The following is a 15,573-nucleotide window of genomic DNA, read 5'->3' on the forward strand; positions in this document are numbered from 1 at the left end:
AAGTGAAAATTGGCTTTTATTTTAGAAATGTCTTGGGTTTTTTTTCTTATTTTACTTTTTATTAGTTTTGTGTTAACAAGTACACATCATACATTCACAAAATAACTAAAACCAACACACCTCTAAGTGAGAGGGTTCTCTACACAGTTAATGTGGATTTAATTTGAATGTATATAATGGTACCATCAAAACAAACAAACAAAATGAAATGAATCGAAATGAATAAAATGAAATCCCCCCCCACCCTCCCCCTGCCGTCAGTCAAACAAATGCACTGAGAGACAGTAATAGTTAATTAACAGGTTTTAGTTTCCAGTCCCGGATTGTCCATTCCTGACTTGTGTTAAAAATGGTTCCCAAATTTCTGTGTAAATATCTATCTTACCATTTATTTTATATATTAATTGTTCATATGAGGCTGTTTCTGTAACTGCATTGAGCCATTCAGAGTAGGTCGGATTATTTTTTCCAGCCCAATGCCTCAATATGACTCTTTTAGAAGTGGTGAGTGCTATCTTTAGCCACTGTGCTTTTTTCTCATTTATTCTTTCGTTTCCTTTCATACTATTCAGAAGACATAATGCGAGAGTAAGACTGATATTTGTACCTAGACTATCTATGATCTTTTCTGTAACCCTCTGCCAGTAGGCAGTTAAACTGGGGCAGTAAAGGAACATGTGGAGAAGATCTCCTTTATCTGTTTTGCAGCGCCAACACAGGTTTGACTCATTCAACCCAAGTCTATTCATCCTCACTGGTGTCCAGTATATTCTACTGAATATTTTAAACTGGATGAGTTTGGACCTGGCATCTCTCATTGGATTTAGCATCTCCCCAGTCAATCTGCTCCACTCTTCCTCCTCATAAATTATTCCCAAGTCTCTTTCCCACACAACCTTTAAGCCCGTTGTATTACCCTTAAACCCACTAATAAGATGATTATAAATTTTACCCACAATGTGAGGCATTGTACTTAATGATAAAAATTTAGAGGAGATAGGAGATTGGATTGGCAGCTCAACACCTCTGGGGGTTGCCTTAGATATGCAATCCCTGAGCTGTGAGCTGCAAGAATTTCCAGAAATCTCTGTTATGCAGGTCGTATGTTTCCTTTAATTCTTCAAATGATTTTAAAATATTGTTGTGGGAGAGACATTGGATATGCTCGATTCCTTTAGTATGCAACTCTCTCCAGAAGAACACCTTTCCCCCTATTTTTAATAAAGGGTTATTCCATATTGATGATGAGCCTGTAAGAAAAGGAGATACTCCTTCTTTCTTATGCATATGGTGCCAGATGTCCCTTGTATTAGAGATTATAGGATTCTGTCCTTGTAACTTTGGCCTATGACTCAGATAGTCTGCTGCTTTAAATGGAGCATTTAATTCTTCTTCTAAATTCACCCATAGAGGTTTGTCCTTTTTATTTGAGAGTAGGGATGTTATCTGGGCCCCTATAAATGCTTCCTGGTAGAGCCTCATATTAGGGAGTCTCGTTTTGATTTCAGTGCTGAGAAAAAAACTAGTGGAAACAACTTTTCTGTCTGCAACCAGCCTTGATTCAGTGTACCACGTATCGCTATTCTCCATGTTTTATTACAAATGCAAAGTCACTTACTCATCAGTGCGTTCTACAGTGTGTGCAGTGTACACAGCAGTGTGCAAACAATACACTACTGAATATTAATCCAAAAACACTGTGTATAATAGTAAAACTCTGACAGGGAACATTTTACCGCACAATAAATACATTGACTTTTTATACTTAATGTACATTTTAACATCAGTTACATACTTTTACTTAAGTAAGATTTTGAATGCATGACTTTACTTGTAGTGGAGTGATGTATTACCGTAGATCTTTCTGAATACTTCTCCCACCACTATAAGAGGATTGTCCTGGTGAAATAAAGATAATATGATAAACCTTTAAACTACTAAACTGTTGAGGACCTTTGGCTCGACTGGAATCATTGACCCTGGGGCAAAAAGTTACGACTGGGCCACAACAGGCCTTTTAAACAGATGATATTGTGACATGTCATGTGCCAGATTTCCATCCACACATGATTTATCTGAATTTCAGTAGAAGAAAATGTAAATCAAGTCACATTTACATCCACGACTGTTATGCAAATTATAAGTAGAGCAGTAGGTGGCACATACTCTCCAGTCAGGTATCATTATACCACTGCAGAAGAAGAGGGCGCAGCAAGGTTACATGATTAAAAGAGTGCCAGTCAAAGATGAACAAAATATGATGAAAATTTGGAATTGATGTTCATTCGGACATTTGCCAGTCAAGGTAGTTATTTGAAACACCTAGATGGTGCAGCTTGGACACATCATCAGTGATATACCCAGGGTCACGGGGTCCCAGGTTCGTGTCCAAGCAGCACTGCCTTCTTGATCCACAGCCACTTTGAGGCTTTATCTGTGATTGGCTCACAGCGGGCCCTCCACTCACTCTCTCTACAGGCCTCTAATGGCTCAAAGTATTTGGCCTTCTTTTGCTCAAGGGCCTCCTCCATCAGGTCTTCCCATGGGACCGTAAGTTCCAGCAGCACTACTTGCTTTGTGGAGTCAGATAGCATCTTTCATTAGACTTTAATCAAAAAAGGTCAAATGAAAAATGCTATTGAGGTGCATTATGGGAAATGTAGGATCCAGAGCTTTTGGAGCTTGACCTACACTAGGATCTAAAAAGGTCAGGATATCTCGGTGTTCACTGCATCACCTTTTGTTTTTAAAAATCTGTCTCCAAAAGTCCTCCAACTTTATGAAAGTACAAGTCAAAGTTTGACTGGCAACTCATAGAAATAAACCTACAGATCAAACAAAAGTTGCTCTCACAATGACATATAATACACTGAGACATCACCCTCCATTGCAAAAGAGGAATTTAAATCTTTAAGTAGCCTTAGCTGGAGGGTGTGCGCTCTCGACTACAGCAAAGGCTGTATTTCTTGAGAAGACTTCGGGTGTTTGTGGGTGGATCAGAGGATCATGTTTTTATCTTATCAGGCTTTTCTGGAGAGTGCTGTCAGGTGTGGTATATAACAACGGTTTAGAAATCTGACTGTGGAGTCAAAATCCAAACTTGCTCATCTGGTTCAGACAGCCATGAGGGTCATGGGGAGGAAGGGACACCGATCCCTCTGGACACGGTATGAGCAGTCTGTTCTCAGACAAACACACATTGTGGTCTATGCTTTTCATTTCTTCTGGACTATTACTGTAAAACAGCAATACCTGTGCAGCTCCGGAGTCCAAGACATATTTTCCTATGGGGACAATAGCGTTTATCGTATCATATCATAAGTCACGAAGGTCTGTGTAACATTGTACTTGTAATAAACACCAGACATGTTACTGCTCTAAGAAAGAAGTCCAGACTTGATGACCTGGATTTTGCTTTGATCACTAATAAACACCTTTAACTCTCTGACCTGTCATCAGTTCAGGGTGAAGCAGACCAATCAGGTCTTACAGTTAACCAATCAAGAGGCTCCTATAAACCACAACCAAATAAGATCATTACAGACTCAGCTCCTTTAATCAAGTCTTTTCTTCCCTCAGGTAATTCGTGTGAATGCTCTGCCCGAGCTGCTTGTCGCTGCTTGTAAACTATTTCACCTGAGGAGAGGCGTGGCAGCTGCAGGGAAACTGACTTCCTGTACACCTGCAGACTGTCTGTAGGAGTAAACCCATCATGCATCACTTAATATTGAGAATGGTAAAAAAAAAAGAGGAGGTCCTTGTCTGAAAAATCGTTTTACCGAGAAACTAAAGTGTCCAAGAGTTTTTACTTTTCACTAAATAGATGCTGTTTACAGAAATAACTGACCATTTTTGTCTTCTTTTGCTTAATATTTCTGTCATAAAGGATAATTATCTCTCACTTACATGTTTCATAAGTATGTTTTTGACATTTTGAACATTTTAAAGTTTGGGGAGGAAAAAACCTCCAGACAGATGTGGTTGAATCGCCCTTACTGTGTGCACACATACTGAAGGTTTACAGCTTAAAGGCCTTAAAGGGATAGTGCACCCAAAAATGAAAATTCAGCCATTATCTACTCACCCATATGCCGAGGGAGGCTCAGGTGAAGTTTTAGAGTCCTCACAACAGGGGAGAGGGGGTAGCAACACAACTCTACCTAATGGAGGCTGACGGTGCCCCAGATTCAAACTTCTAAGAACACATAACTGAAAGCACAAAATATCTCCATACTGCTCGTCCATAGTGATCCAAGTGTCCTGAAGCCCCGACATAAAAAGTTGTTTGGAAAAACGTAATTTGAACTCTGTTTTTAGCCTCAGTGTAGCCTGCAGCTCTAACTGCCTCTCTGTACACCGCGCTCGTTGTACAGTGCCGTTTTGTCTCTCACTGGCTTTAAGAGGCTCGGGGCTCTTTGGGAAATAATTGATGACTCAGCAGTTCTCATGCTAAATAATGAATCAGGGTGTTTTAAAGTCTGTCTTAAACTACGACTGCTGCTTGTTTAGTCATTAATATTCAAATGTTAGAGAAATACTGTGAATCCAGATTTAAAACCAAGTTGTCAGAGGCTTGAAGGGACAGTTCGCTGCATAATCAAAAATACATATTTTACCTGTAGTTCCTATGTGAAACTGCTCCCAACAAGGTCTGTGGATTATCTTTAGTAACCAGGTCATGATTTCTGGAAAGAGACATTGCTGATGAGTTTTTCAAATGTATTTTTTGGCACTTTGAGCACCACAGGCTGAGTGACATCCAGTTCCATTATACTGGAGAGAAGGTAGACATCTCTACAGCTGATATCGACAACACTCAGCAGCTCACACCAAAACAATCTAGACTGATAAACAGCACTAAGGTAAGAGGAAAAATATGTATTTTGGTTTAGGGGGTGAACTGTCCTTTTATGGTAATTAATTTAAATCAGAATCTGAAATACTTTATAGATCCCTGAGGGGAAATTGTGATTCCTTTCAGTCACTCTGATGAAGATAGATAACTACAAGAAGTGAAAATAAGAGTATGAAATAGATGTAAATATAAAGCAATAAAATAAAATAGAAATGAGAATATGAGGCTGTAAGTGTGAAATTCAACAACGATATATACATTAATAGAATAAAACAAGAATAGAATAAAAGTAAAAAAACCATATTTTGTTTAAAAACAAACAAAAAAGGCTGCAGTGAATCTTTTCTGTTGGTGAATGGGGTCTCAAACAGCCAACATATATGAAACACTTGCTAATGCTTGTCAGACCAGTGATCTCCTCAAGCACTGGAGGACGTATTAACAACCTGGCTGCCTGATCAGTGACCTACATGACAAAAGCAATGTTTCTTAACAGAAAAAAACACCATTTTGTCCGAACAGCGTCTCATTACTTTAGTTTCTCAAACATTTATTTCCCTCTTCTACAGCTCAGGTTTAAATGGAGAATTCACACATGATGAGTCCGATGAGTTTGATTCTTTATTAAAAATTCAGTATAAACCACACAATACAAAAGTACACACATTTAAAAACAAACATTTGTTTACACCAAAGACGTTGTTTTAAAAAGCCTCAGCCTCAGTCTAGGCTGGAGGCATCAGAGGCTGAAATTTACATCAGCCTCAATAAACTCAAAGTACTACAAATGTTTCTTAGTCACTTCTATATATCTGTATCCCATTGACAAACATAAACAACATCTTTAAAAACTAAACCCTATCTAGATTTCAAGTCATTTTCTACACTCCCACTGCTCCTGTTTATTAAAATCAAACAACAATAGTAAAATGAATTAAAATTAATAAAAGGCACATATTATTGTCACATCTACATTAAAAACTGTTTGTGCGCTACTTAAACTCCCTAAAAACAGACACGGAGTGACTACCTTTGCAAACAGAGTTAAGTTTCAGCAGGACTTTAGGTGTTTGGCCTCAATATGAGATTCCCACAGAGCTGTGAGAACAATGAAACAGGTGGAGTGAGAACAAAGCCTGCTGAGCGTTTTGAGTTTAAATCCCACTGGAGCTGCTGATTTTGGACAATAGCTTCCTCTAACTCACCTATTTCAGGCTGGTTTTTCTTTCTTGTTGGCATCATGTGTTTGGCTATTTTAAAACACTAAATCTAACTGAATTTGAGGCGTCTATATCATGGTGGGGTCAGGCTCAGTGAGGATGGGGGCGGTGAAGCTGACTCGGACGTCCCGCGGATAAAAACCCTGAAGAACCCCGTCGACAACAACATCAGGGAGATCTGCAGGACGAGACACAGCTCAGGGTTTATACAGTCTGACCAAGGTCTGCATGTTTTTTAATGCTTTTCAATTCAAAACAACAAAATGCACAGAGTCAGCAGCTGTTTCTGTGTTTTCTCAGTTTGTCCTACCTGACGTGCTGTCGCAGAGATAAGGATCCTGAAAAAATCCCAACACCTGCTGATTTTCTAACGGATAACTGAGGAAACAAAAGTAAAATATGATTGTCAGTCATATGCAACAGCAATTCTTCAAATACCAACATTCGATACATTCATTCATTCATAGTCTGTAACCTCTTATCCTCTTAGGGGATGTGGGGGGGCTGGAGCCTATCCCAGCTGACACTGGGAGAGAGGCAGGGTACACCCTGGACAGGTCACCAGACTATCACAGGGCTGACACATAGAGACAGACAACCATTCACACTCACATTCACACCTATGGACAATTTAGAGTCATCAATTAACCTGCATGTCTTTGGACTGTGGGAGGAAGCTGGAGTACTCTGAGAAAACCCACGCTGACACAGGGAGAACATGCAAAATCTGCACAGAAGGGCTCCCCCACCCTGGGTTCGAACCAGGAACCCTCTTGTTGGGAGGCGACAATGCTAACCACTCCACGACCATGCAAAATTATAGGCACACCAATAATTCCTTGTCCAGTGGGAGTTAAAATAAACAGTGCTCAAGTTGTTGGTGCGATGGACGCAACAAGAATGACCTGAAATACACAAATTAATCAATGTGAATGAAGTGAGTAGCGCAATTTCGCATCACATCTGACTTTCAGCAACTGATTTGCGGCACAATAGCCAATCAGCATTGAGATCCTCCAGGGACGCATGATGCTGAGGACGTTCATTCATTGATCAGCAATTTCATGCGTGTATGGCACAAGTTTGAATGCCAGAATATCATGTGTTGACTCGCTGAATCGATGAATCATGAACTTCCACCAGTGCGTCCTCAGTGTCATACGTCCCCGAAAACCTCAATGCTGATTGGCTATCGCGGTGTGAATCAGTCGATGAAGTTCAGATTTTTCAACTCTCGCAAAAAAGCGTACGACCGGAAACCACGCTACTTGCTTCATTCGAGCTGTTTAATTCATGTTTTTCGCCTCGCGTCCATCACGTCGCCCACGTCTTTACGTTGATTTTGCATGTAATTCACTCATGCACATTGTTTTATTGCGCCCTGTGCGAACACAACAAAAGAAAAGTACCTCGTAAGAAAATTACTTCAGTAACTTCATTTGATGCAGTTTATTAAATCAGTGTATGAGGTTCTAACAGGTTCTTGACAACTAATAACAAATGTGAATGCTTGTTAACTGTCATTAAGTATCCAGAACCAGACAAATGACAAAATACAGGGTGTCCATGTGGAACTGTTGAAGGTCGAGATGTCCACTGTTCTGGGCTGACAGAGTAAGCAGCGCATACAGTAATATGACCGTTGTTCCTCGTCATTTGAAATGCGAACAGGGTCTGGGTGTAGTCATTAAAATGCTTCGGTCATCACTGAAACAATGGTGTTGCAGAGACAGGAAGAGTAATCTCTTGTGCACAGGGCTCAGTAATCCTACAGATGCTACATTCCTTCTAGTGGGCACAGGACATATAGTGTAACACATAAATACAGAGAGAGAAAGGGGAAATACTAGTTACCCAACAGCAACTCGACACTAGTAAAGCTCTCACCTGTAATCCTGACTGTCCAGTTCATCCAGTGATCTGAAATTAGAGCACAAATCTGTTACAGATTACCTGCAGGGACACGGTCATAAACAACAACTGTAAGGCTACTCTGATACAGAAAGTTAAGTCCTTTTGCGCATAAAGTTGCAATGACTCTTTATAAAGAGGACAATCCCTCTCGCCCACATACAGCACACAACTGTACTACATAATAAGTTGTTTATGTCTTTTATGTATATTAGGGAAGCAGCCAGAGCTAGCCAGTGGATCTGGATGAGAAAAAATAATGTCAGTTGGGGGCCAGCAGGGGGAACTACTAAGCAGGGTATATAACTCCTTGAGATCAGGTGGAGAGATCCACCAATCAGTCCTCTCAGGAGAAAATCCAGGAAGAGGAAGGTTATTTAAGTGTGGGAGTGGCCTATTTGAATCCCTTTTGTTTGAGACCATGCTGCAAGGTGAGTGTGTTTGCTGATCCTGTGAGTTTATCTACCTCCTTTAACTTTAGCTTATATTGGAGTTATGCTATGTAGCATGTGAAACAGAGTATGGTGAATGTGCTAGCAAAGGTAGTATCAGTACTGCTTCTACCTGGAGCTCGCATGTATGGAGTCTGGGTTTGTTGACGGTGGCAGTGCTGTTTGGGTTGAGAAAGCCATGTGTATGTAAGGTAAAGGAGGTTGTTGGGTTGGTGCAGGGAGCAGTGAGATCTGGCATTAGAGGAGTGTCTCTGGGACGCCAGAGATCACTGTCTAGCCTCCTGGAGGTGTCATGGGACCAACTAGACAAAACACTGGTGAAAGGAGGTTCCCAACCAATGACCCCAAAGACATGTTAGTTATCACTGCTCACTGGTCTGTATAGTTAAGCCTTGCCATAATAGCTTATCATAGGGCTTAGGAGGTTATTCACTGAGTGCTGATCCTTTCTCTACAGCACAAATTTCTTGTGTTTATTTGAATTGAATTATGTATATTCAATTAAGTAAAGCAGAGACAAAAACAATATATAGCCTGGTCCAAACTGGAGATTAAAACTTTTACCAGTGATGTTATTATACGTATATCTGAATGTTTCTCCTTCCTGGATCATTACTGTGGGTCAGACTCAGAGCTGCTGCTGCTCCACACCACTGTGAGAAATGCATCTAAAGTTTTATTATGTTGCTGCATTGCCCCCAATCCTAAAAATAGAGGGTGTAAATATAGCAACATGTCTAACATCTGTGGGTGCAGTGAGAGGAGAGTGGACTGAAGGACTCACTCCATGCTGCTGTTCTTGATCCCTGTGTGAAAGTGTTTCACATGGAGGAAGTCCAGCAGCACCTGCGGCACGTCTTCATTCTGATAGATGATGTCCTGCAGTGACACATAACAATCGGACTCTTAAAAATGTGTCTTTGGTTCAGATCCAAAGAGGTTTATGAAGGTTTATTAATGATCAAGTGGCAAAACAAAACACATTTTCACTACCTGGTTCATCAGTGAATCATCATATGTTTAGCATATAAGTAAAATAAAGTCTTTGTTTGGTGCAGTTTTACTCCTTTGACACATTTCCTTGGTGCACAGGAGAAAAATGACCTTTCTACAAACTGTGCTTTGATAAAATATTCATGTAGCACATTCAAATATTTTGGAGTTATTTTCCAGAATGGTTAGTAAACTTTAGATTTAACATTTTCAGGTACAAATATTACTATTAAAAATATTAAAATTAAGATTATTATTTGGAAAATAAAAAGATTTATTAACATACTGATAATAATATGTTTATTTAATAACAATAACCATCAAGAAAAATATAAAATATTCAAAAGAAATTGTTTTTATTTTGTGTTATCTGCTGTTTTAATTCCATTATTTTATTTTTCTTTCTTTATTATGTATCATAAATATCATGATTTTCTTTTAGCATTTTGTGTTGCATTTGACGTACAAATTGTGGTATAAAAATAAAGTTTATTGTTGTTATTAATATTAATAATATTCTTTTTTGTTGATTATTTCATGTATTTATTTATTTTTACTTTTTTTGTGGTACAGTGAATTTAAAAATCAGACCTGCCCTCCAGTCCAAAGTTTGAGAAAAAATCCTCCATGTTTTCTTTATTACATATACATACATATATATTTTCTATTTTTCTGTAATTAACAATATATTGATATGTAAACAAGTATTTATTCATTTATGGGTATGTGGGTGTACACACATGCGTATAGTGGCAGACTTACGTATATTCATACCTTGTATAATTCATACCCTCACCTGTTCATATATAAAAACATAACAGGACAAGTTGATTAAGATATATATGTATTACTAATATTTATATTTATTTTTTTGGAGGGAAAAATACAATTGTTATTATATATATCATACATTTAGACCGGTTTATTCTCATAATTAAAATAATAGGATAATTGGTAATTTATATTATATACTGAGATAGATTTTTGTAAGATAAATATTTGGTAATTAATATTATATACATATGCATAGGTTATTTTTGTGTGACAAAGTTAAAAGGTAATAGTCTTAGGTACGGCTTTGTCTATATAAGGAAGCTGTGTTTCATTTCATTCACTGACTTATTGAGAAGGGTGGGATTTAATAAGTTTATACTTCCTCCAACTCCTTTTTATTATTTGTTAATATTACTTCCTGTCTGTCTGTTTGTTTGTATGTTCATGTTTTTTTTTTACATGCTAGAAATACATATTAAATATCAAATATCAATACATCACAACTTGTTCACCTGCCTTAGCAAAATATCTGATGCTCGACTCCCAACTGCTCCAGAACAAAAACTAAACACAGATCACACACTGCAACCATTTTAGATTCTTTAATCTTTCCATCGTCTCCCTGATGCTTTAAGGGTTACTTTTAAACATTCATACATCTACCTCTGACCACTGATGGGAGCCTTAGGTCTTCAAACAGGGACCCTGTCGCGGTATTCTCCATCTAAACTTATTCATTCTTTTACTTTTCTTATTCGTATAAAGTGCTTTTTTAACTTGTTTTGAAATGTGCTTTTTATGAAGTCAAAATCCTTGTAAGAGATTTCATGTCAGCAGGACAGCAGCTTGCTGAATCCTACTGGAGAGTGGTTGAGGACGTTCTCCCCTCACTCTGCGGACTCCTGGATGTGTTACCTGGATGTAGTCTTCCAGTTCGTGCCTCCTCTGCTCCAGAGGCTTGGTCCTCAGATGGGGGTTCCTTTTGCTCGGGAAGTCTGGAGTGTGGATGATCTTCCTGAGCTGCAGGTGACACAAGATACAATATGAAGACTCAGATCAGCTGTGATGAACAGGACGGGACATGACACACTCTGTGGAGTCTGATCACCAGAAGCACTTCTATGAATGAGTCTTATTTTGCACATCAAACTGTGTGACGTGATTCACATCTTGTTGTTTTGTTTCTCACTGTTCCATATTTGACTTTAGGTTGGTAGTGAATCAAGAGATGTAGCAGTGCAGCAAAAAAGGCGAGAGAAGAAGAGGAAGAGTTTTATCTACTGAACACAAATGCAAACAATGCACAATTCAAAATATTCAAAAATAGTACAATATTACCTCAAGTTCTTTGCACATTAACTTTAATATTACACTGATGCTGCAGATTTTGTGCATTGTGTGTGTGTGTGTTTTACGTACTTTGTTCTATGTCATTGCTTATTTTATTGTTTCATCTTGTGTTGTATAACGACAATAAAGCTGAACCTTGAGACATTTGGGCTGCATAATAAAGCTGTGATAGCATTATTCTTAAACCCTGTAGCGACTACTGTCAATGCAAAAAGCCGCTGAGAGGCTGAGTAGGTTCGTCACTGTAACTCGTTCAAAAACCCTGAACAGCATTTCACTCATCCTTTGTGTGCAACAGACAGTTTAATGGCTGATGCTGACCGATGCCTATGATGAGTAGACTTCTCCTGAACCTCCTCCTTAACAGTATACATCTCACAGAATAATATGCAGAGCTACACACAGTACACAGTGATTCAATAACAACATATTAATTGTGAACGTACTTTTCTGTGGAGACTCTGGAACTCGCTGCTTCTTCTGAGCACAAAATGTTTCCTCCCGTTGAATAAAACTTCAACTCTGAAAAGCTGCAAAGAAAAAACAGAGACACAGGATTAATTCACAGTCTGTTATTTAGAAAATGTCTGTTTGAACATTTAAAGTTGCACTAACATGCTTTTAAAACTGATGAAGAAAATGAAGACAATACACTTTTGCTAAGTTGTCATTTAAAACATCGTCCCATTAAATGCAGATAGACGTGTAGCAGCAATCACATATCAGACACAGATGACTATAAATGCCACACATGATAAAGCTTCAACTAATACTGTAGTACAGATTTCTCTTTTGGTATATCACATAAAAACTGCCATGAACAAGGCAATTAAGGACTTACATAAGCTTGAAGTAAAAAAAAAAAAAGTGTGCAGTGTTAATCTCATAAGTTTGCATCATGATTCAGCCACACAATTTCTCCAGCAGGAGGAGGCACAGAGCTTCAGATACATCCTCAGGAAATCAGTGTAGACAGACGAGCATGGATGTGTCACACCACTGAAACTTTATCACCTTTAATTCATATTTATATTTGTATATTTAATACATCCCAATACACTGTATGTAGGCCTGTTGATCATGTTACTGTCTGTGGGTTTATATGATTATTTCTGATTTCTCTTGTTTTTATCAGAGATGGGTTCTTCATTTTTTTTGCAGTTTGTTGTGCAGGACAAACTGCAGGACGTCCTCATACAGTTACAGCTTGCAAAAATGTATCAGTAATGTAAACAAAAAACAGCACTAGTCTGATGTCGTGTGTTCTCAGATTGAGGTGATAAAATCAAACAGGTCAGTTCAGCCCGCTGCAGCAAATTCCCCAGGCTGGTGTCACATTTTAACTTTTTAACATGTGGGTGTGGATGTGATTCATTAGACATGAATAAGTAGGTGAGTAATCTCTGGAAGTTTGACTAGTTTCATGGGAACAAAAGATGAACTTCAGGCACGCATGCGTGGAGCAGAACAGATGCGTTTGAATGAAGTTATAAAGCCTTTATTTCAAAACATGGCTGCTTAGATTACAAACACTGACCGATTTCAACTCTCTGGCACCCTGACGAAGACCTCCTGCTCAGAGTCGAAACCTGTCATCTTTTGTTCCCATGTGCTGACCCTTTTCTTCAAGAGCCCCTGCGTTTTTTCTTGAGTATCATGTGATTAAGACGGTCCTCCAGCACACTACTATCTCATTCTTCAAAGTTTGACTAGTTTCACTTCAGACTGCTGCGCTTAACTCAGTTTATAATCACACCAGTGAACTACTAAAGCATCACAGAGAGCTTTAGTAAAACAGTTATTAACCCTTGTGTGACCCCTGGACATTTTTGTCCATTTCCAAAATTCAAAACTCCCTCACAGAGAGATTAAAGGTCACAGGGGGTTGATTTTTTGCATGGGGGTGTCATTCTGGGTGAAATTTCAAATTCTCAACTTTCAGCACGAAAATCCATTATTTGACCCTGTAATGCATTTTTATCCTATCCATGACCCTTCAAGTGGACAAAAATGTCCACTTTCTAGGAAGTGTCCAACAAAAGGTCACAGGGGGTTGATTTTTTGCATGGGGGTGTCATTCTGGGTTAAATTTGAAAATCCCAACTTTCAGCCTGAAAATCCATTATTTGACCCTGTAATGCATTTTTATCCCGGCAACAATACAAATGGCTAAATGACAGGTGGACATTTTTGTCCACTTGAAGGGTCATGGATGGGATAAAAATGCATTACAGGTTCAAATAATGGATTTTCATGCTGATAGTTGGGATTTTCAAATTTAACCCAAAATTATACCCCCCTTGACAAAAATCACCCCCCTTGTGACCTTTTGTTGGACTGTTTCTAGAAAATGGACATTTTTGTCCACTTGAAGGGTCATGGATGGGATAAAAATGCATTACAGGGTCAAATAATGGATTTTCATGCTGAAAGTTGGGATTTTGAAATTTCATCCAGAATGACACCCCCATGCAAAAAATCACCCCCCTGTGACCTTTTCTAGGACACTACAAAAGTTTCTAGAAAATGGACATTTTTGTCCACTTGAAGGGTCACGGATGTAACTTTTTTGAAGGGGAACACTGAGACACTGTGGCCTTAATGAGTCCTTAAACAGGATACACCGACGTCTGTGGTCATGTCACCAGTGTTTTACAGCTTTCTGCACCGATCACTGTTTGAAAATGGATCAAAATATCATTATATGTCCAGCTACAGAAAAACCTTTCAGACAGGTCAGAGGCCCGAACCACCTCAACTGATCCCTTTTAACATGAAGGAGCAGCGGCTCTACTCCGAGCTCCCTCCAGATGTCCGAGCTCCTCACCTTGTCTCTAAGGCTGAGTCCAGCCACCCCACAGAGGAAACTCACTTCAGCCACTTGTATCCACAACCTCATTCTTTCAGTCGCTACCCAGAGCTCATGACCATAGGTGAGGGTTGGGACATAGATGGACCAGTAAATCGAAAGTTTCACCTTCCAGCTCAGCTCCCTCTTCACCATGACAGTCCGGCATGGTGTCTGCATCACTGTAGACGCTGCACCCAAACGCCGATCCATCTCACACTCCATTCTAACCTCGCTCATGAATAAGACCCTGAGATACTTGAACTCCCTCGCTTGTGGCAGTAACTCTCTCCAAACCCAGAAGGAGCAATCCACTGTTTTCCAGCAGTGAACCATGGCCTCAGACTTTAAGGTGCTGACTCTCATCCCGACCACTTCACCAGTGCCTGCTGGAGGTCATGGTGTGATGAAGCCAACAGAACCACATCATCTGCAAAGAACCAGACTCCTTCCACCCCTCACTGCACCTTGAGATCTTGTCCATGAATATCACAAACAGGAAAAGGGACAACCCTGGTGGAGGCCAACAGCCACCGAGAACGCGTTTGACTTTGTGATAAGTATGTGGGCGCAGCTCTCACTTTGCTAATACAGGGACTTTTCAATATCTTGTGCAATATTTTCTCAACATCATGTGCAATACTACTCATTGTCATATCATATACAATAAAACTCAGATTATAGATAGATATTTAATACTGAGTGTGTGACCCTGACCGAGGGGGCCCACTGATTGTTACTGTTTTTTTAGTGAACATTAATTGTTGTTACTGTATTTTGTGTTACTGTAATTGAAGCATTTTCTGGCACAAGAATTTCTCTCGGTATAATAAAGTTCTCTTGAATTCAAGTAAAAGACGACTTCTTCCACCAGAATAAAAGACTGCTTAAGACTGTACATTGTTTCCTCCTCCTGCTCAGAGGCACACCTAAGGTGTGCAAACATAACTCAGCTCTTTGACGTAAAACGCAAACATATTTACGACAAAGATATATTTTACCTTTCAGTGGTACAAAGATCTGTTTTTAGGAGCAGTTTTGAAGTTGCACTTTATACTCCACTTTTCACTACTTTTTGACAGCTGAAGTTAGTGGTTATTTTTTAGTTTAAGTTTTTACACACAAAACAAATGATGACATTATAAATGATGAATTAATATAGATTCAACT

The 15,573-nt window shown here is 39.1% G+C and overlaps 1 protein-coding gene across 1 annotated transcript in view; it reads right to left on the bottom strand.

Annotated features, from left to right (window-relative positions):
* Positions 1–5,443: 5,443 nt before the first annotated feature.
* snx22 (sorting nexin 22) overlaps positions 5,444–15,573 on the bottom strand; it is an 11,875-nt gene continuing 1,745 nt past the window's right edge. Inside the window, exons 2-7 of the mRNA XM_049575259.1 lie at positions 12,002–12,085; positions 11,121–11,225; positions 9,223–9,317; positions 7,963–7,995; positions 6,386–6,453; positions 5,444–6,253 (exon numbers count right to left, since the gene is read on the bottom strand). Of these exons, the coding sequence (XP_049431216.1) occupies positions 6,144–6,253; positions 6,386–6,453; positions 7,963–7,995; positions 9,223–9,317; positions 11,121–11,225; positions 12,002–12,085 (495 nt within the window). The 3' untranslated portion in view covers positions 5,444–6,143. The remainder of the gene's footprint in view (positions 6,254–6,385; positions 6,454–7,962; positions 7,996–9,222; positions 9,318–11,120; positions 11,226–12,001; positions 12,086–15,573) is intronic.

Source organism: Epinephelus fuscoguttatus, linkage group LG4 (genome assembly GCF_011397635.1).
Source record: "Epinephelus fuscoguttatus linkage group LG4, E.fuscoguttatus.final_Chr_v1".
In the NCBI taxonomy this organism is placed as follows: domain Eukaryota; kingdom Metazoa; phylum Chordata; class Actinopteri; order Perciformes; family Serranidae; genus Epinephelus; species Epinephelus fuscoguttatus.